The 24,930-nt window shown below is 49.2% G+C and overlaps 1 protein-coding gene across 1 annotated transcript in view; it reads left to right on the forward strand.

The window, feature by feature from the left end:
- Window positions 1-7,603: 7,603 nt before the first annotated feature.
- The window catches only part of LOC146861504 (uncharacterized), a 105,081-nt gene continuing 87,754 nt past the window's right edge, over window positions 7,604-24,930 (forward strand). The window contains exons 1-2 of the mRNA XM_085646247.1: window positions 7,604-7,666; window positions 12,468-12,560. Of these exons, the coding sequence (XP_085502373.1) occupies window positions 7,614-7,666; window positions 12,468-12,560 (146 nt within the window). The 5' untranslated portion in view covers window positions 7,604-7,613. The remainder of the gene's footprint in view (window positions 7,667-12,467; window positions 12,561-24,930) is intronic.

Below are 24,930 nucleotides of genomic sequence, written 5' to 3' on the forward strand. Positions count from 1 at the left end.
GCGTGGTTTACAGGTTGGATGTTTCATTATAAAACATTGGTAGCGTATGTGAGAGCTTTGTCCTTTTTTACTCCTTCCCTCATTTAAGTCCATGCTGGCCATGAGGCATGGCTATGTATGTATTTTCACTCTCCTTTCCTTGGACATTCCATGTGTGTAAAGACTTGGCTCATGGGTCACACTCTCTCCTCCCTTCACAGTGTAGTGACCAGCTGGTCGCTGTTCTAGTTGTTCTGATGTGCCAGCCACTCCCAGAGGGCTGACTTTCCCACAGCCACCCAGCACAGGCGTCACTGGACCTGTGACCCTGCCAACAAACGGCTCCGGACGCACATGCCCTGGGCCAGTTCTCCTATGCATGTACGGTGTCTGTGTGGTCACTCGATATGCATGGGGGCCTCGTGCCCCACAACATTGCCAATGGGGTGCACCAGTCACTTTAGGCAAATGAGTTGTGATGTGTGATGTAATAGTCAGGGCGCCAATGCAAATGCAGTATGTGTTCGCATGCGCTGTAGCTGGCATTCGCAGTGATGACACGCATTGTCCACACTTGAATGTTGCAGGGTTGCGGTCGCAGCTTCCAGGCTGCCAGGGTGTGGCACAAACTATGCGGATGAGCCATCAACCAATGGGTGCCTTCGGCGTACGATGTTTAGATGTTTCGGTGTGAGCACTCTGCAACTGCGGGGCTCGTCATTGGCGCCAATTGCCTTCTGGGGCACCCAGGGTCACTCATGGGATTGGGTGGGACTCGCACTTTGCATTTGGCAGGTTGCCACATTCATTGCGGTGCCGCCATGCTTGCTGGGAGTTGTAGTTGTTCAGGGGTTGCATGAATGGAGATGTACGGTATGTACCTCTGCTGCTGAGCGCGGCGGTGTCTTGTCTGCTGGAGGTGCAACTGGTAGTGCAGCAGGAAGGCCTGTGGCAGAGGATCCATGGCGGGTCTGGGGGTTTGGTTGGTTACAGTATCGGCTCTTCCTCTCCGATGTTGTATTTCCGCAATCCGCAACGTGGTGGGTTTTACGCGTCAGTGAGAAGGGCTGTCTGCAACATCGTGATTTGCTTGGCGGACGGAACGTGTTTCTGCACGCCGGACCTGCCCTGTTGGCCCTTGCGTACGCAAAAAACATGCGGAGCATAACAGGCTGCGGTGGACGGAAAACAGCCTCTATGGGTCCATTGTGATTTGTTGGTCGCAATGACCGCACCTGGGGTGGAAGACATGGCGGTTTTCTGCCACCAGCACGGATGGCCTTCCATCCGGCATCGTAATGGGCCCCTTAGTTTGGTGTGCGCACAAATCATGCATTGCCAATCCTTAGTGAGTTGCACTACTACTGCTGAAACAAGGCCAATGGAGGCACAAATGGTTGAAGCACACTGACCTCAAGGGTCATGTGACCTTAGTGACAGAGTCACATTTGCTCTAGGGTGTGCTGCTTCGTAGGCCTGCCCACAAGACTGGAGGTAAACTTCCCTATGGATTGTGGTGGACAGACTTTCATGGTCAACCCACACTGGCCACGGCTAGGGCCCACCTGCTGGTGCTAAGAGACCAGGCCTTCTAAGGTCTAGCGGCACTTTCTAAGGTCTAGCAGGGGAAGGTGGTCACTCAGGAGAGTGGTTTGGTGGACTGGTCAAGAAGGCTAAACCTGGTTCTCCTGTTCCAAATTCGGCAACTCTGGCCATAGTGCCACATACTCCCCCCACTCCAAGCACCTTTCTGGCCCACTGACAAAACTGACCCTGCCTTCAGCTACAACCCAATTGTGCCCCATTCTAAACACATGGATAGCACTGCTTTAAAATTATGTACTAGAGAAGAGTAATATGCTGCCTCAAAAAACAGTAACAACATGCTGGAAAAAACAAACACTCATAGGGAGTGCAAGATTAAATAAAACATGTGAAATGTAAGCAGGAACAGCATGGTTACCTTCACGCCCTTACACTCATTTATTCAGAAATCATAAGTGCTTTTGCTTCAAAGGTTAAGGACATGAATACATGAAAGGACACTCTTCTAAGGACATTGCCTATAGCCTTACAAAAGGTAAGCAGTATGGTTTAAAAAGGCCACGTCCCTTAAACAGACAGAGTGGTGGTACATATTGCATCAACTAAATTAAGGAAAACAGCTGATAACAATCACATTAAACGTTTTCCACAGGTATTTTTTTTTAAGTGCGCACTTTCGTCTGTTTCCCAACTAACCTGATGATTGTTTTATAGAGCGCTGAGTTCAGTTCCTGGAAGTCCGAGCCGGTCATGCAGGCCCCAGTGCTGAGGCAGAACTATAAAGCAGAGGCTGGTGACCTCTGGGCAGGCACGAAGAACGATTTCCAGGAGAGGCTGGTGGGGCTGTAAAGGCATTTGGTACATAGGCTAGTGGAGGCCCCTTCTCTACTGCAGACTCCTTTTCCCTATTTTGCAAGTCTAGCAGTGTGGAGAGCGGATGGGCAGAGTCAGCCAGAGATTTCACACTGGAGCCCTCTTCTTCTTTTCCTGGTGGCTCCGTCAGTCTTAGTGAGAACGAAAATAAAGGGCAGATGAAGCCAATGCACCCTGATTTGATTGTTGTATTGGTCACAGTGGGGCCAGGCAGGTAGTGTCACAAGATGAGGTGTAAATCACTGCAGGGCCATCATAGGTAGCTGTTTTCATGTGCTCACCTAAGATTGATGGTCCCTTCAGTGTTGCTGTTCCGGTCCCTGCTCCCAGATACAGAGGTAGAGAGGCTGGAGGCAGTGGCGACTGCTGAGGCCTTCCTCAATGTGCACCACATAGGGCTGGATGATTATGTAAGCACTTTCAATCTTGCCTGCCATCCTGAAGTGCATTTTTAAAATTAAAAAGTAGGGGAATTGTAGGAAGGTAGGATCCTTCTGCATGGTTACCCCCACTTTTTCCCTGGTGCTAAGCTGTTTTTGGACTAGTCTGACTGGACTCCTGCTAATAAGGACCCCAGTCTCCCTGCTTTTCCCCTTGAATTAGGTACATCCCAGACTTGATAATGGGGTACCCTTATAAGTACCTAGGGCCCGATTCACAGAACTAACTTAAGACAAAATCCTAAACTTACTACCATTTTCGTATTCACAGAAGGCACTTACTCATTTTGGTATTCACAGAAGACACTTACTCATTTCGGTATTCACAGAAGTTAGGAGTCCTAACTTTAGGACTCCTAAATGCCTTCTGTGAATACCGAAAGTCTTAAAATTAGGATTTTTCTCAGTTTAGGAGTCCTAAAGTTAGGACTCCTAACTTTACTACTACTAAATTGAGAAAAATCCTAATTTTAAGACTTTCGGTATTCACAGAAGGCATTTAGGAGTCCTAAAGTTAGGACTCCTAACTATACTACTACTAAACTGAGAAAAATCCTAATTTTAAGGCTTTCAGTATTCACAGAAGGCATTTAGGAGTCCTAAAGTTAGGAGTCCTAACTTTACTACTACTAAATTGAGAAAAATCCTAATTTTAAGACTTTCGGTATTCACAGAAGGCATTTAGGAGTCCTAAAGTTAGGACTCCTAACTTCTGTGAATACCGAAATGAGTAAGTGCCTTCTGTGAATACCAAAATGAGTAAGTGCCTTCTGTGAATACCAAAATGGTAGTAAGTTTAGGATTTTGTCTTAAGTTAGTTCTGTGAATCGGGCCCCTAGTATATGGTACCCATGGCATAGGTATCCCATAGGTCTCCCATGGGCTGAGGAATGTATTAAACCGCCAATGAGAGACCATTCAAAATGGAACTACAGACCTCCCATTGAAGCCTGTGTAAGATGGTGCTTGCACCACTTACTAAATATATAGGTTTCCTTTATCTACAAACTATAAATCACCCTTCTAGCAGACCTTTGCAATCCTAGAGGCAGGGTGCTTGGTTCTAAGTGAGAGGGTGCCCCTGCATGAGCAGGACAACCCTACAGCCTATGGAGTCCTTTCTATCGGGTTGTCAGTGAAGCAGCCATATACCATATTGAGGGGCACCGAGTAATTAAGTGATGACATCTCGAAACTGGCTGCAATGAATGCTATCATGTTTGGTATCAACCGTGTTGGAATCATACTCCCACACTGTGGGAGGTATGATTCCAAGCACTGGAAGAGCCCTCCGTTAGGCTCTCAGTGTTCCCGGTACAAACCTTCTAGACCCGAAAAGTATAAAATGGTTGCTATCGACCAGAGACAAATTTCTGCCCTCCTGCTGCTCAGTCAAACTCGACCAAGGGAAGGCAGAACAATAGGCATCCTGTGACAGTGAAGTGTGACCACCTCCCAGACAGGATTTAGTGAATTGGGACCGGGTGGGTGCGTTTGCCAGGGCCACAAACTCTGCATGAGGGGCACATTTGGTGTCCCAGTGCATTGTCAAGTTCAAACCAGTCCTGGGAGCCAATGGCTCCTGCTCTGGTGCAAAACTGGACAAAGGACATGGGAGCAACCTTCCCCCTGTCCAGACCCTCCCCTGGGAGGGTCCCCTGAATCCTCCCAACCCTTTTCTTAGGGTACTTAAGGGTTTACTTTGGTGTAGATCCCTAGAATCCTCCTGCAAGATTCAGGTCAGACACCACTTCTTCTTCTACCGTCTGGGCACTCTGGACTTCGCTGGAATTCGTTTGGACTCGACCTCATCTCAGATCCAGTCTGCTGCATTGTCTGTGCCTGTGCACCATACAGGAACCTTCCAAGGCCTGTGGGCATCAAAGACACCTGAAGAAGTCTCCCTTGGAGTGAAGGAGTCACTCCTCTGCATTTGCAGGCACCACAACTAACTCGACCGGTCTGCTGATCCTGAGCTCCTCCGGACTCCATAAGGTTCTGCAACACAGGTGGTGGTACTCCACAGCTCCTGAGGCCTGTCCTCTCACCAAGTTTGAGGCCAGTATCCCTCGTGGGGGTTGCAATAACCGAACCCCTATGCACCGCATCAACTTGCAGTTGCAAAGACTTGTTAGCTTCCTTCCAAGAAGATCTTAGGGCTCCAAGTAGCCCCAACCTCGAGCATCTTCAGTGACCAAAATTCTTGGGCCATACAGCATTGTGTGCATCGTGGCCTGCATCTTTTGCTGAGCTGCTTGGGGTCTTCTCGCGACTCCAGTGCCTCCAGCCTGTGGGTCCATTTGAGGGTCACCTTTGTTTTTCTTGGGCTTTCTTGATTGCTCGGGCCTGCCCTGAGTCCCCTGCTTGTGGTGAGTCTCCCGGACCTTGCTGGTCCTAACGTTGCTCTTTCTTCAATTCCTGCATTGATTGCATTTCCTGATGCTTGTTGGTGATCCTGCCGGACACCTACCCCTCAGCACTCGACATCCTTCGTGGGACAGCTTGTGCACAGCTCCTGGTCCTCCTCAGCATCACCTGGTCCTCACAGCTGCAGAGTCAAGGCCATCGTCAACTCTCCTGCAACACCCGACATCGGAGGGCATTCGTCTTTCAAGTCTGCTGGTCACTCCTGAGTGACATAGACTCTGTACCCTCTGCTTGCAGGTACCTCTCACCTAGAACCCACCTTTGAATTTCACTGGACACTTTCGTCTTCTCCAGGAGCTGCCCTTTCCTCAAGTTGGGTTCGACGGTGGTTTTCAACACCACTTCACACGTATGCACCAGGCTTCCCTGGTGTAGGTAACGTGGGTACTAGGGTATCCACGGGTGGGGTGGCTCTCCAACCCTCTCTCTTCTGCAGTGTTTCTTCAGGGTCCACTGGGAAGGGTCCTTAAATCTTTAAAAATCCAACTGCGACTTACACGTACACTTGTACGGAGCACACAGTCGTGTTCCCACACTACACACGCTCTCCGTGGGGTTCCTAGTCACTCACCTTGGGTGGTTCCTTGGGTCCCCAGCGCTTCTAGATCCTCTCAACATTGTCTTTACCCGAGTCGTGGTTCTTATACCACTTTCTTAGTATATGGTTTGGTCTTTCCCTGGGGTCCACTGTGCATTCTGTGCTATTTACTATTTTTATACCAGGCCAGCTTCTCACAGGAACAGATTGCATTAAAGTAAAAAAGTAGGGGCAATATGTGCCATGCTGATCCTACCCACTTCCACCACTGGGCGTTCCATATTCAAAGCAGTCAGCTTAATGTCGATTGTAGCAATGTGCATGAACCCTGGGCAGCTCGTGTACTTTCACATCCGCTAGAATGACTTCAGACACATTCTGTAACTTAACGCTTTTCATGTGCAAGGCATTGCTTTTGTGTGTGCTTCAGTACAGAAGGAAAGGAATTGCAAAGACCTCTCCCAACCTCAAAGACCATGCCATCCTGGTAAGAATGACGACTGCCCACAGTGGTTTTCATAATGCACTCTGTAGGACTACTCAATGTCTGCCATGGTCAGTTCAGCCTTGAGGCCAGGGGTCACAAAGGCAGTGCCAGGGGTTGAAAGGGGCAAGCCAGGGGCCGCAGCTGCGATCCCTGGTGACCCCTAAATTATGTCACTGAGAAAGAGTCTCAAAGAGACAAGTGTTAGCTCCAGATCCACGTCTGTTGGTGTGAAAAAAAATTGAATTAATGCCAGTGCACGTGCGTGGGCCTATATAGGCCCACGCATGCCACAACTGGCGTGGAACGACATCGACATAGAGCTGTTGGTGTAGCTTCAGGGGCATAGCTTCAGGAGGTTGTTTGGGGTGTTACACCCCTCTAAAAATGTATTTTGTAGTAAATAGTTGGGTACCAGTGCTTTCAGTCGGGTATGGTGGTGTCTGTTGTATTTCACCTTAATTTTTACATATACACAGGCAAAAACACACACACACACATACTCGCTGTCTGATCTCTAGTTCAAGGAACTTAAAAATTGTTGGTTAGTTAATATTGTGTATTAAACTGCGAACAATTAGAATTCTCTATCAGAATGATGGACTGGGCACTGATCAGGAACAGTGCACCCACCGCAGGTTGAGTTCCCAAGCAACCCTTACAGTTGATATGAGGGTCTCTGGATTACTCAGAGTGATGCTTCACTATTCACAGGCCTGACAATATTTAGTTTTGTTTTTTTAATCTAACGTGTATTTCAACTATAGCTGCCAAGTTTCCCATGTCCATGTGATGTGCGGAGCCAGCCCAGGTTTTTCCATCAGAATTATGGGACATGTAGTCCTGTTTGTTAATGTAATACACAAGATCCAGAATTCAAAGAAAAAAACCTGGACATGAGCAGCAGCAATCACATATGAACCTGGGAGACTAAGCAGGGCTGCTTTGAAGTTTATCATGCCAATGCGGTAGCTGCTCAACTTAGTTGGTACTGATTTGGGAGCTCAAAAGTTGTGTGAAGTTATTACTTGTAAAGTTATCTAATATGCTGATTAGTCCTGTGTCCTAAGATTTTTTTAAACTTGAGAAATTTGCTTAATACTTGGTGATTTTAGCGCAGCAGAAGTTTGCCGTATTTAATTGTCCCTGCAGAGGGTGTGACTTAACTGCTAGGGCGGACGACTTTCGATTACTGTCTGTAATTGGTCCTTGCCTGCCTTTGTGGGGCGGGCTCTGCGGACAGCAAGCGTCTTTAGTGGCTCCCGCCCTGAAGAATGGTTTGATTCTACTTGGCGCAAGGGCCGCTGGAAGCCGAGGAGCCGCGAGCATGGTGAGGAACGCGAGGTCAGCGCGGGTCATAGAGAGCGGCCTACGCAAATGGTGAGTGAGGTATATAGTGCGTCAAGGCTCCCCCCATGCGCCTGGCAGGAAGGTTTAGTCAATGTTCCTGGCTGCAGGTGATAGCCCGCGGTCCGTGCAGGTAACAGCGGTGGGCCGTTACCTGCACGGACCGTGGCTGATATCCCCCTCCCGCGTGTCTTGTCGGGGTGTGGTGAGCATGCTTTGATCGGAGTGCTGTGCAAGGTTTCAGAAGTGCCATAAGCGGGCCCGTGGGTACTGGGACACCTCTGCCCCCATATTTTGTAAGTTGGATGGGCACAGGGTCAAGCGTGGGGCGGGGGGCAGGCGAGGGGCACCGGGGAAGCTGAAGTTTAAAAAAAACATTTATTTTTTTGGGAAATGCGAGTCTAACATCCGGCGTTATCTTTGAAACGGCCTCACCAAAAGGTAGTTGGCCAAACCGTAACTGTAGAGCTACGTTCAGTCAATGCTCTCACTATCTGGTGGGAAGCATACTTGGGACGAATGTTGTCCTTGAAGTAGATGTGAAAGGCACGCATAAACAGAAGTTGTTTGGCCACCAGGGACGCAATGTCAGAGGGATATTGCGCGTGGATTCTTGTCTGATGCACCGTGTGCAGAATCCTCGTGCTTCCTTTGGAGTGGGCGCATTCAATAAATTTACATTTGGACAAATGAGTGTTTGGTGGTTGCTCTTTTGATTGAGACTTCAGGATCAAACAAGTGAGATGGGGACAGCTAAACCAAGGATGCATATCAGCTCTTATATGGAGTGGTTCCCACCATTTCACAGCATAATCCTGGGGCAGGTGGGTACTGATGGTTGGACTAAGCTGTGTGGCATTGTTGTTTGTTATAGTTAAAGCTCTCAGATGAACTATGCAGAGACCTGTGAAATCCTTGCTCAGTTGCAAATTCTGGAAATCTCTCTTTAATGCACCAACAGAACTGTTTTACGTATATAGAATGTTGGATGGGGATTTTAAGACTAGTCTTTTTCTTATAAAGCAGGAGCATGTCAAAGGATCTTTTTAAGCAGAAGCACTAATTGTTCCTACTCAAGGGGCTCTGCACGCCACGCTGTCTGTAGCATTCATGATCTGTTGAAATGGAAAAGTTCGGATCAATAATCTTAATGCTTCAGTAGAATCGAGTGAGGCATATGTGTACAAATGAGATAGTGAGGTGTGCCCCTTTAGGCATGGACACTGACGAGTTATGGGTGTGCTGACAATACTACCACTCCTACACAGTGGTAGTATTCCTTATGAAATGTGGAGTGGGACTTGCTATTTACAGTGTGTCAAAGGCAGGGTAGAATTTATATTCACATGTCAGTGTACCATTTTATGACAGCTAAGAAAGTGGCTTTTGTGGAATCTATTGCTAAACCCAATAATCCATTTCCTTATATGAGCCTAGGCTCTCCAAGTAGAGAGGAATGCCAATAACTTTAGGACAGTCATGCAGCAACCTCTTTACTCCATGCCCATGTTGTTCTCTACACTAGTAAGGACCCTGTCCTTGACATACCAATCAACCTTATTTTTTAAGCCAGAGGTGCCAAAGGTTCAAAAACGTTTGGGTTTGACTGAATCCTCGAAATATATTCCCTTTTGAGGCCCATCCTTCAGATTGTCCTTAGACCCACTGCTTGATGGGCATTACATATGTCTCTGATACTCATAAAAACTGCATTTAGTAGCTACCATTTTCTTAATCACATGAACTGTCTAAATGTATCGTGTGTACCACAAGAGTTGATGTGTTACCAGTAGGGAACGGTCTGAGGCCCTGCCAGGAACCATGAATGGCATAGATCCCATGCCGTGGGTGTGGTACATATTCATAAAGGGTTATAGCATAGACTTTACTTTCAGTATTCAAGGCTAACCATACTCAGTCTATGGGTAAAGGTTAGCCAAACCTCATGGTTCAAGTTAACTCGTTTTCAAGGTATAAGCCACTAATGCCTCAACGTGACATGATTGCATCTCGTGATCTCCTGCAGACCAACTCACCTGAAGTCCATTCAAATGGTATTTAGTTACAACAGTTTAGAGCCAGCTGTCTGCTTCTGATTTGGTCTATATCTGTGCTCAGTCTTGACTCCTTTGGGAGTGCTTCCCCATGTGGGATTTAAATGATGCCCCTCAGCTCTCCAGTTCACTTTGACCGGACAGGGTCTAATTGGGCTCTTGGCTATCAGTGACATGGATGCAATGCCTTCCATGTCATCGGGACCAAAACTGGAGAATGACCTAGAAGAATTAAGGTAGTCTGACTGGAATGCCTGCAGGTTCCCATCACACAGCAATCTTGCGAAAAATATAAGTCATACATGATAAGAGATAGGTATACGGGTGTATGTATATGTTTGTATGTCTATGTGCTTGTGGGTGTATGCTTGCACATGTATATGTGTAAATGTAGTCTTGTGGTCTGCCCCCCCCCCCCCCCCGGATAATATGCTGGCCCCGGATTAATACTGTTCTTTTCATATTGCATGCATGCTTGACATTATGGTGGCCGCCCTGGCAAATGGTATCCCTTAAATAACAATGGTGATTCTTAGCATTTTGTGGATATTGATTGCACAATGGTACCCACCCTTGAAAACATGCTGGTCCTAATTTAATTATTGTAAAACTGCATATATTGTGTGAATCAGTTGCATGCTTTGTCCCGCTTTCATCCCACGTCTGTCTGCAGCCAGCACTGGCTTTCTCACGTGGCCCTGGAACAGAGCAACTGCCATATGTATGGGAACTTTTGTATAAATCGACATACATCATATGCCTGTCATTTGCCAGAGCTCACATACTTTTTTCGTAAGAATAAATATTGACGTTATAATATTACAAATTACAACAATTTGGCTTCGAAGCCAAAGGGTTGGCACTATTAAATGTTGGTGCACCAATAACCAAGGCTGCATAGTCCTGATCCACTTCGAATCTCATCACTCTAAGAGGCTACCGCTTTCTCCCTTCTTTTGCATGTATTCCGTTTTTTTCTTTTCCCCCTCCACACTGCAGCAACTCAGCATCACTAATCACCACCTCAGTATCACCTGAGCATCACCTCTGCACCAGCACACCACCAACTCAGGATCACTCATCACCATCTACATTCTACTATATACCACAGCACTCTACACCACTGCACACTACATCACACTACGCCTTTACACTGTCACTACACTTTTAACAAACTGGCCCTTGCCCGCCCCGCTTGGCCTGGGGGACGGCCGCCTTAGTTTGCAGCCGTCGCCCACGGAGGAGCTGATTTCCCCATCGCTGGGCCCTACGGAGGCGGGTGCGGCCTTCGCTAGTCCAGATTACTATTCGATTCAGCATTAAGTTGGCTTCCTTTAATTAGCAGGAAAAGGCAGATTTCACACCAGCAACTAATGCAGTTTTTAGTTTTCCTGAAAGATTAGGCAGCAGACACACTAGTGCTCTTTTGATGATTTACAGTGCAAAATGTATTTCTGCAGTAATCTATGGGAGTGAAATCGGGGGTTGTGCTAACCATATGGAGCTAAAAATAGTCGAAATTAAGTTTTTAAGGCGGTCCTTGTGTCTTCCTCAAAGTACCCCCTCCTTTTCGGTGCATGAGGAACTGGGCGTAGGTTTTATTTAGTATTGTGGCCTTTCGCCCCCTGGCACTTTGTTTGATCTAGTTAAAGCCCGGTCTTAAACAAAGTGGAGAGATTCAGAAAGATGATTTGTCCCTGGATCCCGCATTTCATATGCCTGCGGCTTAAGTATACCAGGGCCTCTTTGCAGGACTTGGGCAGGGGTGACCTTCTCTTTGCTCCTGAGTGGCTCTGTTAGGCTGATTATGCTTGGGTAAATAGACCTTGTTTTAGGCAAAGGATCATGGATAGAGAAGGGGCTGAACTAGTAAAGCCCTGTGTTCTACGCCATAATATGTTGAGAACAGTGTCCGCTACAGAACCCTACCCTCTTTTCATTAAGAATCGGCAAAATTGATATTTGCTAACTAGGTGTCGATTGGATGTACTGTCCAACTTGTTAGCCTATCCTGGGGAAAGTACAAGGGTTATACATTTTTACCCTGTGGCTGCGACAATAGGTCTCCGCAGGATACACTGCACTTCCCTATGTTTTAGAAATGTTATGCAATGTCAGGAACGTTTTTCATCCCTATTATGAAAAAGGCAATTTTTTTTACGTTAGGCCTGCTCTTATGTACCTACAGCTGCTTTCTGGGGATATTATTTTTAGCGTACTTTGCTTTATGAAAGTTGCTGTAAGGCTGAGGAATTTAGGCTGTGAGTTTTAAGTTCTCTAGTAACTGTGATGTACTGAATAACTACTTATGCATGTCAAGAAATTTACAAAGATTAGCTGATTTTCTTTTTTTATACTATTTTCTTTGTATTTATTGTGATCTTTAGACTTTTGCTTATATTGTAATTATTTGCTTTTATGGTTTGTATCCTCAAACCAAATAAAGCTACTTTGACTGACTGACTTCTCAGTATTTGATGCACTAGTCTCTTCGTAACCCAATCTTGCATACCTCTGACTTGTTCTGTGTAGCTTACTTCTTCTCTGTGATTTGAAGCTCAGGTCTCTTCATGAGCCTATCTTGCATACATCTGACTTGCTCTACATAATTGACTTCTCAGTGTTTTGGTACTTTTCTCTTTTCGTGAGGCGATGTTACATACCTCTATCTGCGTAATTAACTTCTCAGTATTTTGTTACACTGTTCTCTTCATTAGGCGATTTTGCATATCTCTGACTTGCTTTGTGGAATTAACTTCTCACTTTGCTCTCTTCTACAGTGTGCCCACATGGATGACTTTAAGGCAGCAAAGTCCATTTATGATTTCTCAGCCAGAAACTGATGGAAATGAAGTGTCCCTGTATAAATACCGGTGAGTTTGAACTGTATCCCTTCCAGTCTTGGGACTGGCATCTCGCGTCTACCTGAAATGAACACTCATGCCGATTGTTCTGAGCTAGCTTGTCTATCAGGCACCTTGTGTTTGACAATGGTAACTGGGAGTACGCTGCTGTGCTTCAGTGACGTGTTGTTACTGGGAATAAGCTGTTGCGCTCATTGTGGGGTGGTAACTGGAACTATGCCCTTTTCTGGGAGTATGCTACTGTGCTTTAAAGAGGTGTGGTAACTGGTAGTACGCCGCTGTGCTTCATTGAGGGTTAATAGAGTACGCTGCAGTGCTGTTTTGAGGGTTGGTAACTGGGAGTACCCTGCTGTGCTTAACTGAGGGGTGGGAACTGGGAGTATTCTGTTGTGCTTCATTGATGGGTGGTAATGGAGTATAATGGATGGTAACTGGGAGTACGTTACTGTGCTTAATTGAGGGGTGGCAACTAGGAGTGAGCTGCTGTGCTTCATTGAGAGGTGGTAACTGGGAGTGTGTTCCTGTACTTAACTGAGGGATGTTAACTGCCTACGCTGCTGTGCTTTGAGAGGTGGTGAATGGGATTATGAGTGGTGGTAATGGACTTTGCTGCTGTGCTTTTTTGAGCGGTGATAACTAAGTACGCTGCTTAGCTTTACTGAGGGGTGGTAACAGTGCGCTGCTGTGCTTAATTGATCAGTCAATCAATCAAGACATTTATATAGCGCACTACTCACCCAGAGGGTCTCAAGGCGCTTGGGGAGGGGGAGTCCGTTACTGCTCGAACAGCCAGGTCTTGAGCTGCTTCCTGAAGGCGAGGTGGTCTTGGGTCAGGCGGAGGTGGGTCGGGAGGGAGTTCAAGTCTTGGCGGCCAGGTAGGAGAAGGACCTTCCTCCTGTGGTGGCTCTTCGGATGCGGGGGACGGTGGCGAGGGCGTGGCTGGTGGATCGAAGCTGATGAGTGGGGGTGTAGAAGTTGAGGCGGCTGTTGAGGTATCTTGGGCCTTGGTTGTGAAGGGCTTTGTGTGCGTGGGTGAGGAGTCGGAACGTGATTCTCTTGCTGACGGGGAGCCAGTGCAGGTCTCTCAGGTGTCCGGAGATGTGGCTGTGTCGGGGGGTGTCGAGGATGAGTCTTGCTGAGGCGTTCTGGATCCGCTGGAGTCTCTTCTGGAGCTTGGCGGTGGTTCCGGCGTAGAGGGCGTTGCCGTAGTCCAGTCGGCTGGTGACGAGGGCCTGGGTGACCGTCTTCCTGGTCTCGGTGGGGATCCACCGGAAGATCTTACGTAGCATGCGCAGGATGTTGAAGCATGACGAGGAGACGGCGTTGACTTGTCTGGTCATGGAGAGGGAGGAGTCCAAGATGAAGCCCAGGTTGTTTGCGTGGTCTGTTGGTTTGGGTGCGCTGCCCAGGGCGGGGGGCCATCAGGAGTCGTCCCAGGCGGAGGGTGAGGAGCCCAGGATGAGAACTTCCGTCTTGTCTGCGTTCAGTTTCAGGCGGCTGTTCATCATCCACTCGGCTACCTCTTTCATCCCTTCGTGTAGGTTGGCTCTGGCGGTGGCGGGGTCGTTGGTGAGGGAGAGGATCAGCTGGGTGTCGTCGGCGTAGGAGATGATGTTGAGGTTGTGTTGGCGTGCGATGGCGGCAAGTGGGCTCATGTAGGCATTGAAGAGGGTGGGGCTGAGCGAGGAGCCTTGAGGAACGCCGCAGATGACTTTGGTGGCTTCTGATCTAAACGGGGGTAGGCGGACTCTCTCTGTCCTTCCGGCGAGGAAGGAGATGATCCATTCTAGTGCCTTCTCCCGGATTCCGACGTTGCTGAGGCGCTGCACTAGGGTGCGGTGGCAGACAGTGTCGAACGCTGCGGAGAGGTCCATGAGGATGAGGGCCGCTGTTTCTCCGTTGTCGAGCAGGGCTCGGATGTCGTCAGTGGCTGCGATGAGGGCGGTCTCGGTGCTGGGGTTGGCTCGGAAGCCAGACTGCGAGAGGTCGAGGGATCCGTTAGTTTCGAGAAAGGCGGGCAGCTGCTTGTTGACGGTCTTCTCGATGACTTTGGCCGGAAACGGGAGGAGCGAGATGGGACGGTAGTTTTTTAGTTCGGTGGGGTCCGCTGATGGTTTCTTCAGTAGAGCGCTGAGTTTGGCGTGCTTCCAGCTCTCCGGGAAGGTGGCGGTATCAAAGGAGGTGTTGATGATGTCCCGCAACTGGGGTGCGATGATGGCGTCGGCTTTGTTGAAGACGTGGTGCGGGCAGGGGTCGGTTGGAGATCCGGAGTGGATGGAGTTCATCGTACGGATGGTGTCTTCGGTGGTGATCGGGGTCCAGGCGCGGACAGTGGTGGTGGGGGGCGTTGGTGCGGTCGTGGGGTGCGTCGGTTGTGTGCTGAAGCTGTTGTGTATGTCTGCGATCTTGTTGTGGAAGTAGGAGGCGAGGGAGTTGCAGAGGTCTTGAGATGGGGTGATGTCGTTGTTTCCGGCGTTGGAGTTGGAGAGCTCTTTGACGTTGTTGAAGAGTTCCTTGCTGTTGTGTGCGTTGTTGTCCAGTCGTGCCTTGAATACAGTTTTCTTGGTGGCGTGGATCAGTTGGTGGTGTTTTCGGGTGGCGAGCTTGAGGGTGGTCATGTTGGCTGGTGTTGGGTCTCTGCGCCATGCTTTCTCGAGGGCTCGGCAGTTCTTCTTGGAGCTCTTGAGTTCGTCGGTGAACCAGGATGCTCTCCTGCTGCCGGGTCTGCTAGGCGGGGTCCTAAGTGGGGTGAGGTCGTCTGCGCAGTTGCTGATCCACAATTGACGGGTGCTAACTGGGAGTATGAGAGCTGGTAACAGACTTTGCTGCTGTGCTTCATTGAGGGGCAATAACTGCGAGTATGTTGCTGTGCTTCATTGAGGGGTTTTAACTTCTGTATGCTGTTGTACTTCATTAAGTTGTGGTAAGGGAATATGATGGGTAGTAACTGGGAGTGCGCTGCTGTGATTAATTGATGGCTGGTAACGGAGTACTCTGCTGTAGTGGTAACAGCGAGAACAGTGCTGTGCTTCATCGAGGGGTGGTTACTGAGAGCACGCCGCTGTGCTTCATTGAGGGGTGGTACCTTGGAGTATGTTGCTGTGCTTTATTGAAGGGTCTTAACTGGGTGTACGCCGTTGTGCTTTAATGAGGTGTGGTAACTAAAAGTATGCTGCTGTGCTTCATTGAGAGGGGTAACTGGGAGTACCCTGCTGTGCTTAACTGAGGGTTGGTAACTGGGAGTACCCTGCTGTGCTTAACTGAGGATTGGTAACTGGGAGTACGCTGTTGTACTTCATTATGTTGTGGTAACGGAATATGATCGGTGGTAACTGGGAGTGTGCTGCTGTGCTTAATGGAGGGGTTGTAACTGAGTTTGTTGCTATGCTTCAGTGAGGAATGCTAACTAGGAATATGCTGCTGTGCTTTATTGAGGAATGCTGAATACGCTGCTGTGCTTAATTGAGGAGTGGGACCTGGGAGTACGCTGCTGTTGTTTTTTTGTGGGGTGGCTAAGGAGTACCTTGCTGTGCTTCATTGAGGGGTTGTAACTTTAAAAACAAAAAAAAAAATATTACGTTTTGGCATATAAAGACAAAAAAGAATGCAAATCATCTTCAAAAAGAGACATAAATCAATAAGTAACACAAATGAAACATCAGCTTGACATTTGGAAGAAGCATGTTCCTGAACTGAAGGATCCATCCAATTTACCCTGATAAGTACAAGTATACAACACAGTGCTAGTTTTCAATAAGAGAACATGACCAATGAACATCTTAGCGTGGAGCGATATGTCACACCCTGCAACAGATATTACTGTTAACCACAAACGCCACATAACTACTGTAACACGCATACAATGTACCCCAAGAGCATAACTGCGCCCGTTGCAATGACCAAAAATCCTCCAGGCTGCGTACGCTTAGTTTGAATCATCAGCAGTTAGCCTTGCAAGATTATACTGCGTATATAGGCCCCAACAGCTTTTCGGCCTATTACTAGGAGGGAGCAACTCACTATACACATCTGATTGAGTGTTACAAAACATGTCCCTTTCCCACTCAACAATGGTAGGCACAGGCCCCCGCATCCATCGCATAGCTATTCTCCGCTTTGCTAACAGGAGTCCCATGGCCACCAACTTCCTCACTCCCTTTTTGAGCGCTTTAGTATAGCTCAACAGCGCCAATAGAGGGTCAGGGGCAATCGACAACCCTGTAATATCAGTGAGGGCCCTAAATATCTCCAATATGTTTCAACAGCTGGGCAAAGCAAGGCCACATGTAGAAAATCCGCCCCTGCCATATTGCATATGTCACATCTATCCGTTTCTAGGAGCCCAAATCTAAACAATCATAGCGGCGTATAATGTACTCTATTAAGGAATTTGAAATGAGTAAGTCTGTGCCTACCATTAAGCGAGACCTTTTGCGTAACCTCGCAACAATAATGCCAAATCTCATCCGTAATTTGTGTGTCAAGTTCTGTTTGTCGATCTAGTCTCACTTTGGTGTAGGTCGTGTGAGCAGTGGATTCTGCCGAGGCATAGAGGCGAGAGACCAGCTTCACATGTGACTTAGACCTCAGCAGTGTAGTTAATGCCGGAAGTTCAGGGGGTTCCAACAGGTCATCTCCCAATAGAGCTCGTAGAGAGTCGTAATCTATAAAAGTAAAATTATGTGAGTGCAGTAGGGGGATCCAACCCTTCAACCACCTCCTCTCATGTCCCGGCTCTCCCCTCTGCAAACAAGTCTCCCATATCACGTATGTGTAAGGTTTCGAGGGATCGGCGGGCCCCCCTTTCCGAGCTAAGTGGTAGCCACTGACACCATGCCACCCGAAGTAGTGATGAATATAAATAGGACCCGGCCTGTAGTTTAAGCAAAGTGTGCCAAATATGAGTCGTTGAGTTTGCAGAGTCCAATACTCCACAGCGCCGCATAGGAGGCTGAGTCAGTAAGCGGGGCAACGGATCAGGGAGCACCACAACTTTCTCTATTTGTAGATGAGGTAGGTCTGCGGGGCCATGAATCCAGGGGTGCGCATGCGAAGCCTGCGCTACCCTATAATATAATTCTAAGTCAGGGGCACCCAGGCCCGCAGAGGTATACATCATTGTGAGAGTTTTAAAGGCGACCCGAGGGGTCTTACCTGCCCACGCCAATTTACATAAGAGTGTGCGCAATTCCCGAAACATGCATTGAGGGACTACTATGGGTATATTTACGAACAGAAACAAAAAACGAGGAAGAACTATCATTTTCATAAGAGAGACCCTGCCTACCAATGAGAGGGGGAGGCATATCCACTGATCGATGTCTGCGCTCAGTTTGATGATAGCGCTACCATAGTTGGCCCTGATTACTTGATCTGCATGTATCTGAATACCCAATTACCGGACGGGGTCAGTCCACTGCAAAGGGAAATCTAATGGAATTTGTACTGTAGCCGGTGTTAATGGATGGATGAGTCTTATCCCAGTTTATTGTAAGACCTGACAGTCCACCAAATCGGATCACTTCCCTGATGAGTGGCAAAAGATTAATAGCCGGATCACGTACGTATATCAACATATCGGCCGAGATAATTAGGTTGTAGTCTGGGAAGTGGAGCTCCTATGACCATGAGACTCGTGTATCGCACAGGTCAACGGTTCCACCGCTATAGCATAAAGCAAAGGAGATAGAGGGCATCCCTGGCGGGTACCCCTAGGAATGAGTATTGGCGTTGAGACCATATTACCAGTCTGCACTCAAACTGACGGGGAGTTATATAGCACGGAGATCAGCTGTAAAAAAAATCTCTTCCACCCCTATTCGCCGCAACACTGCCCTCATATAATTCCATTCAACTGAATCAAAAGCCTTTTCGGCGTCTAGAAAGACCGCCGCAGCCCGAACCTCAGGTCTAATATGCTGAAAAGCTCAGAACACAGTCTGCAAATTATATACCAGAGTACGGCCTGGAATAAACCCGGCCTGTTCCGCCCCGATTAGAGAAGGTAACAATGCAGTGAGACGAGTGGCCAGTATTTTAGCGACTATCTTAGTGTCAACATTAAGCAATGACAGGGGTCGATAAGAGGAGCACTTTTGAGGGTCCTTGCCTGGCTTTAGTAACGTGACAATCAGTGCCTCCCGCATGAGGGGCGGCATTATTCCACTCTCTCCCATCTCCTGAAACAGCGTGCTTAGATGGGGCAGCAGCATATCACTGAACGCTTTGTAGAAGGGTATAGTTAAGCCATCCAGCCCCGGGGCTCTACCCTCCCTCATGGAGCTTAATGCAAAATGGAGTTCCCGCATCTTGAGTGGACGCATCAGAAACTCCCTGTGATCATTCGTCAAGAATGGTAGCTTAATATATTTCAAATAATGCAGAATATCGCCGTCTGTGGGGTTAACTTTAGACGTGTATAGTTCCTGATAGTATCTGCTGAAACATCTATTAATGTCAGCCTGATCTGTCAGCAGTGTGTCCTCCTCATCCAGCAGCTCATGTATAGTGTAAGACACAATTCTGCGCCGGGCCAAAGCAGCTAATACCGACCCAGGTCTATCACCCTCACCATAGACCCTGGCCGTGGCATACTTCCCCATTTGCTGAAGCTCACTATCAGCAGTACTATGATATTCCTCTAATGTAGTCCTAAGTTGCTCCTGCACCTGGGAGTGAGTATTGTGCAACAAGTCTGCTTCCAAGTTAGCCAGTGTATTTTCGAGTTGAGACAACCTAGTTCTAATTGATCGGAGAACCCCCGCGTGTTTTGTAATTGCGATCCCACGTATGAAAACCTTAAATGTCTCCCACACCGTCGAAAATGTATCGACGGAGCCGATATTAGTGCGAAAGAATGCATTGATGGCGTCTGCAAGGTCAGTTTTAAAGACTGAATCGAGTAGGGAGTAAGGCGGAAAACGCCACAGGAAGGGGGGAGGCCGTCGCGAAAACACCGTAAGTTCTAACACAATGGGAGAATGATCACAGAAAGTATGGGCTAGGATGGTGCAGTTCTGAACCTGAGCCATCAAAGAGGCCAAAATAAACTAGTAGTCCATTTGTGTGTGTATGTCGTGGTAAGCTATGTAATGAGTGTACCCTCCTTGGCGTGGACATCTAACTCTCCATACATGTACCATATTCAATTGCAATGTGACATCCGTTATCGCTTTAGCTGCAGCTGAGGGTGCCCTGGGAGCACCCTTAGAGCGATCCAGGGAGGGATCGAGGACACAGTTAAAATCCCCTCCCCAAACAATCAGTAATGCACCAAAATCCTTGAGCAGTGCTGCAAGAGATAAATAAAATTGTGGATCATCATAATTAGGACCGTAAGAGTTAACTATAAGAAAGTTTGTCACTCTATCATAACATCTAGTGATAATATACCAGCCAGCTTGTCAGTGACACAGTGCTCCAATTGTAATCTGGATTTGGGATTAACGCATGTCAGCACTCCTCGAGATTGCGAGGAGAATCCAGCTGCATGAGACGCACCCGCCAATGCTTTAGTTGGAAGGAATGTGCTGTCTGGATGCAAGTGAGTTTCCTGCAGCAATGCGAGGTTAATGTCCCTTCTCTTTAGGTAGGCAAATACATTACGCATTTTCCTGTGGTCATTGAGACCCCTAACATTCCAGGTCAGAAGTTTCAATCTGTGGGCGTGACCTTGCGTTACATTATGTTGGGACATGTAATGAACATTTATCTACACTGATGTGCGACCTGGTGTAACCATATGCGTATAGCAGACCACCAAGGCATTGCGATTTCCTTCTCCCATGCCAAAAATACAACGCAAAATACAAACAGTCCCAACACCCCACCCACGTTTTGCGTGTCCCAACTCTGCAAAGTCGATTTCCCATCCCTCCCTGAAAAAAGCAACACAATAAAACTCTGAATGAAAAAACCCAATACACCACAAAAGAATTGTGGCGGACACAGTGTCAAAGTGTGTGGAACGCATGGCGGTAGATGTTGGCAGGCAGCCCAACATTTGTCTTTCTCTGCTCTCGACCACCCAACCATAAGGCGCTTGACACCTTGCGCAAACAAGAAAAAAGGGATTTTGTGATGAGCCAATCTACTAAACGGTACTAGTGTATACCTAATAGCTCAGGGCGAAAAAATACGAGGATTCCCCCCCTGTGAACAGACAGCAATTGACACCAGCTGACTGCCAGCACTACATTCAACTAACAAATTCAAAAAACATTGCAAATGATCTAAGAGGTGCATCATGAAACAGAACGCCACTTTATCACCAGATTAATCATTATCATCTAGTCTTCCCGAGGGGCCTGCCTCCTGGTTGTCCCGTTCTGCTGGGCCTATCGCGCCCGCCCTACCCCACTCCTTTTGGGCCTTTTGAAGGGAGCGAGGATCTGTAAAGATTTGCTGTCTGCCATCGCGTCATACCCTGATTCTTGCTAGATAGAGCATCGCGTAGTCAATGTTCAGTTCACGCAATTTGCGCTTCGCTGGAGCAAATTGCCTTCTGGCCTCTTGGAGCTTCAGGGTGAAATCAGGGAAGAGGGAGAGGTTTGGACCTTCATATTATAATGGACCAAGCTCCCTGGCCTTACGCAGCGCCGCATCCCTGTCATTCAAAAGGTTTGCAATAATAGGACGTGGGGAAGCACCAGGAGAAGGCCATGGCCAAGAGACCGGTGTGCCCTTTCCACAACAAACATAGGCGAAAAGACCTCAGGGCCCAGGAGTGTAGTGAGCAATTTTTCTATGAACAGTTCCACATTTCCCGTCGCAGTCGTCTCTGGAAGGCCCGTTATTCGGAGGTTGCTCGACCTCGCCTCCAAGTCCTCAGCCCTATCTTGCAGAGCCTTCTCCATATTTTTTTGAACAGCATCAGAGTCCGTTTGGGCCTCCTCGGTTTCAGTGATACGGTGCTCAGCCATATCCAGGCGCTCCGCATGTTTGTCGACCCGTTCGGTCATCCTGTCTATCTGGTAGGCTAGAGTGTCTATTTTAGCGTCTATAGCTGTTAAACCTTTCTGCATAGTGGCAATTATGGACTTAATATCTCCAATAGTGTCCTCTGTTGGGCGCTCAGTGTCCGACAGTGCTGTCTCCACTACCTCATCATTCCGCCTGGATTTGCGCTGCTCAAAGTTGATTTTCGGCTGCGTTTTATCCAGCTTGTCCATTACCCCTGCTGTATAGACCGAACGTAGCCGTGGAAGTGTTGGCAGATCAGGAGTCTCCCTCCAAGTATGGCGTAATATACGAGTCAGTGATGGGTCAAGAGCAGACAGCTAGTTGCGTTTTGCGGCATGTAGTGAAGATCCAGCCAAGACCCAGTAATGCAACGATATATGTTGCGCATCAACAGGCCCCCGAAGATCCACAACAATGAAGCACCTACAGGCCCCAGGCGCTTTCCCCCACACAGGCCTCGTGAGCACCCCGCAAGGGGGTCTTCCTAAATACAGGGCACTGCGCATGCCATAAAGCACACCGTCACAGGGAGGGCACTGGGATCTAATCCAATGCAGCTCTGGTGTTCCGTTTTCGTGCCCACGCAGCGCTGTGCTCCAGAAGCAGTTAGGCAGGAGATCAAGGCAGGCAAGCGGCAGCAACACCCCATTCACCGCGAGTAGGAGAGACCAGGGCTAACAGAAGTGGGAGGAAGGAGCACGGCTCACCGCCTAACTCCCCCTCGTTGCCAGGATCTCAAGCAGGCCCAACGCACCACCACAGGACAGGATGGTGCAGCGACCCAGCCACAAGGCCACTGCAGTGCCACTGGACACCGCAGCACCATACAAGGTGCGCAAGGAAAGGGAGCCTCCCCAGCGCCGAAGATATAGCCGCCGTGCAATACCTCACTCCGGGCGGGGGGGTAAAAGACACCGTGCAAGGCTCTCAAGCGGGGGGATAGGCCCCCGATAGTCCATCCCCCGCACGAGTAGAAATGACTCCCGCTCTCCTCACCAATGCTGATCAGCCGTCAGTGTTCCCTGGGCAGCACCGCCGCGGGGGATCCTTCGGATTCTCGATCGTGGCCGTGCGACAGAGCGCGCACGCAAGCATCGGTGCTCGGATCAAGCGCGCCTCCAGGCCGCAGCCGCTGGCAATCTCTGTGCTCAAATCTCAGTCACCCTCGTAGCTACATGCTTTATCTCTGCATCGATAGGCTCACCACATCACAGGCAGCAAACGCCCTGCTCTGGTCAATGAGTAAACGGCACAAGGAGCAACAAATTCCTGCCGGATAGTGACAGTGATCGGAGGAGCTAATACACTATGCGGCCATCTTTGTTCCTGGCAAGCTCCGCCCCCCGAAGGGTTGTAACTGTTGTGAGCTGTTGTACTTCATTAAGTTGTGGTAAGGTATCTGAAAGAGACACATTAGTGATACATTCCTTACCTTAGAATATCTCCAGGCGTCAGACTGGATCTGGAAAGTTTTCGTCAGCAGTACCCCTGCCCGTCGGAAGGTGGCGTCGTGCAGCTCCGCGTCCGTCGCTGGCATTTTATGCACCGAGATGACATCACAGAGACTACCCAAGCGTGCTGACGTCAGTTCTTTCTTTTTCCGCGCCAGCGAGCGCAGATCTGGTTAGAGCACGTACCCTAGTCACTTTTTGACTAACTTTTGAGACTTTTTGTCTTTCCTTTTTGAGTCTTTGACTTCTGGTGCTACGTAGGGATGCCTGGGTTTAAATTCTGTGGGGCCTGTCGCCGTACGATGTCGGTGGCCGACCCCCATGGCGTCTGTCTCTACTGTCTGGAGCGCGACTATGGCTCCCGGTTATGTTCCGACTGTCTGGCCATGGCTCCGAAGGCCTTAGGGGAGCGGTCCCGTAAGCTGCTGTAGGCCCGGCAGTCGTCTCCGTGCTGTTCGAGGTCAAGGGGGTCGATCGAGGGACTAACCGCGGAGCCATCATCATCACAACTCGGGGTCGAAGTCTTCACACTCGGAATCTGGTAAGAGACATCATAAGAAGTCGAAGAAGGGTTTTCGCTCTCCGTCCCCCCTTGGTCTCCGGATGCGGACGAGGGGGCCAGGGGTAGCCCCGTGGCTCCTCTGAAGCCTGAGAGTCCCGCGGCCTACCCTCCTTATCCGGGTCCGTTGGCGACTTCTGCCCAGGTGCAAGCTTTCCTTGCTGCCATGGACCGCCTTTTCAGGCCTAGGGTTCCCGCCGGCGTGCCTTCGGGCCCCGCAGGCCCAGCTGAGGGCTCACCCTTGCCACCGGCTCCGCTGCCTGCGCCGGCGGCGGCTCCGGCCCGGCGCCGCAAGCTCCTCCGCCGGCAAATCTGGCCCAGGCGCTGCCTGCAGCTCCGTTCCCGGCGCCGCAGTGGGTTCCGTTCGTTCCACCACCGCCCTTACCCGGTTTCCCGGACAATTTTGTTCCTGGTTGGGACCCTAATTGGGAGTTGCCGGTGCCGTTCGACCATTTTTATTCCCCTGTCCCTCCCCTAACGCCGCAGCCTGTTCCACGGGCAGGTGAGGACGGGGACGAATAGGAGGGGTCTGAGGACCCTCTCGCACGGCAATGCGGGTCGGAACAGGAATGGACAGAAGAGGTGGAGGATGCAGGTGGCCTTTTGGGAGAGGCAGAGATCAAATGCCTCTGGTCTCCGGCGGAGTCCCGGCTCCATATCAACCTTTTGGCGATAGGGGCGATCCGGCTTGCACTGAAAGCATTCCTTCCCTCTGTCTGGGGAAGTGTAGTGCAGGTGTTCATGGACAACACCACCGCCATGTGGTACTGCAACAAACAGGGCAGGGTGGGGTCATGAACCCTATGTCAGGAGGCTCTTCGCCTCTGGACATGGCAGGTTCTCTGAACGCCAGGGCGGACAAACTCAGCCACCGGTGCATGATGGATCACGAATGTGGCGCAAGGTCTCTTTCTGCAGTGGGGAGAGCCTTGGTTAGATCTATTTGCCACCGAAGAGAACACTTAATATCATCAGTTCTGCGCGTTGGAATTTCCAAGGCGGCACTTGCTCGGCGACGCTTTTCATCGCGAGTGGAGCTGCGGTCTGTTGTATGCCTTTCCGCCTATACCACTTCTGCCCAGAGTGCTGAAGAAGATTCGGTGCGACCGGTCCCAAGTCATCCTTGTGGCTCCGGATTGGGCATGAAGATACTGGTATCCCGAGCTACTCACCATGGCGATCGATCCCCCGATCCGACTGCCTCTTCGGGAGGATCTTCTGTCGCCGCGGCAGGGAACGGTCCTACACCTGAACCTGTCCAGCCTCCACCTCCATGCGTGGAGATTGAGCGGAGACAGTTAACAGCTTTCGACCTTCCTCCCGAAGTCTGTGATGTCATTCTGGCAGCCAGGCGTCCCTCCACTAAAACAGTATACGCCTGCAGGTACAACAAATTTGTGGCATGGTG

The sequence above is a fragment of the Triturus cristatus genome, chromosome 3_1 (genome assembly GCF_964204655.1).
Source record: "Triturus cristatus chromosome 3_1, aTriCri1.1, whole genome shotgun sequence".
NCBI classification, from domain to species: domain Eukaryota; kingdom Metazoa; phylum Chordata; class Amphibia; order Caudata; family Salamandridae; genus Triturus; species Triturus cristatus.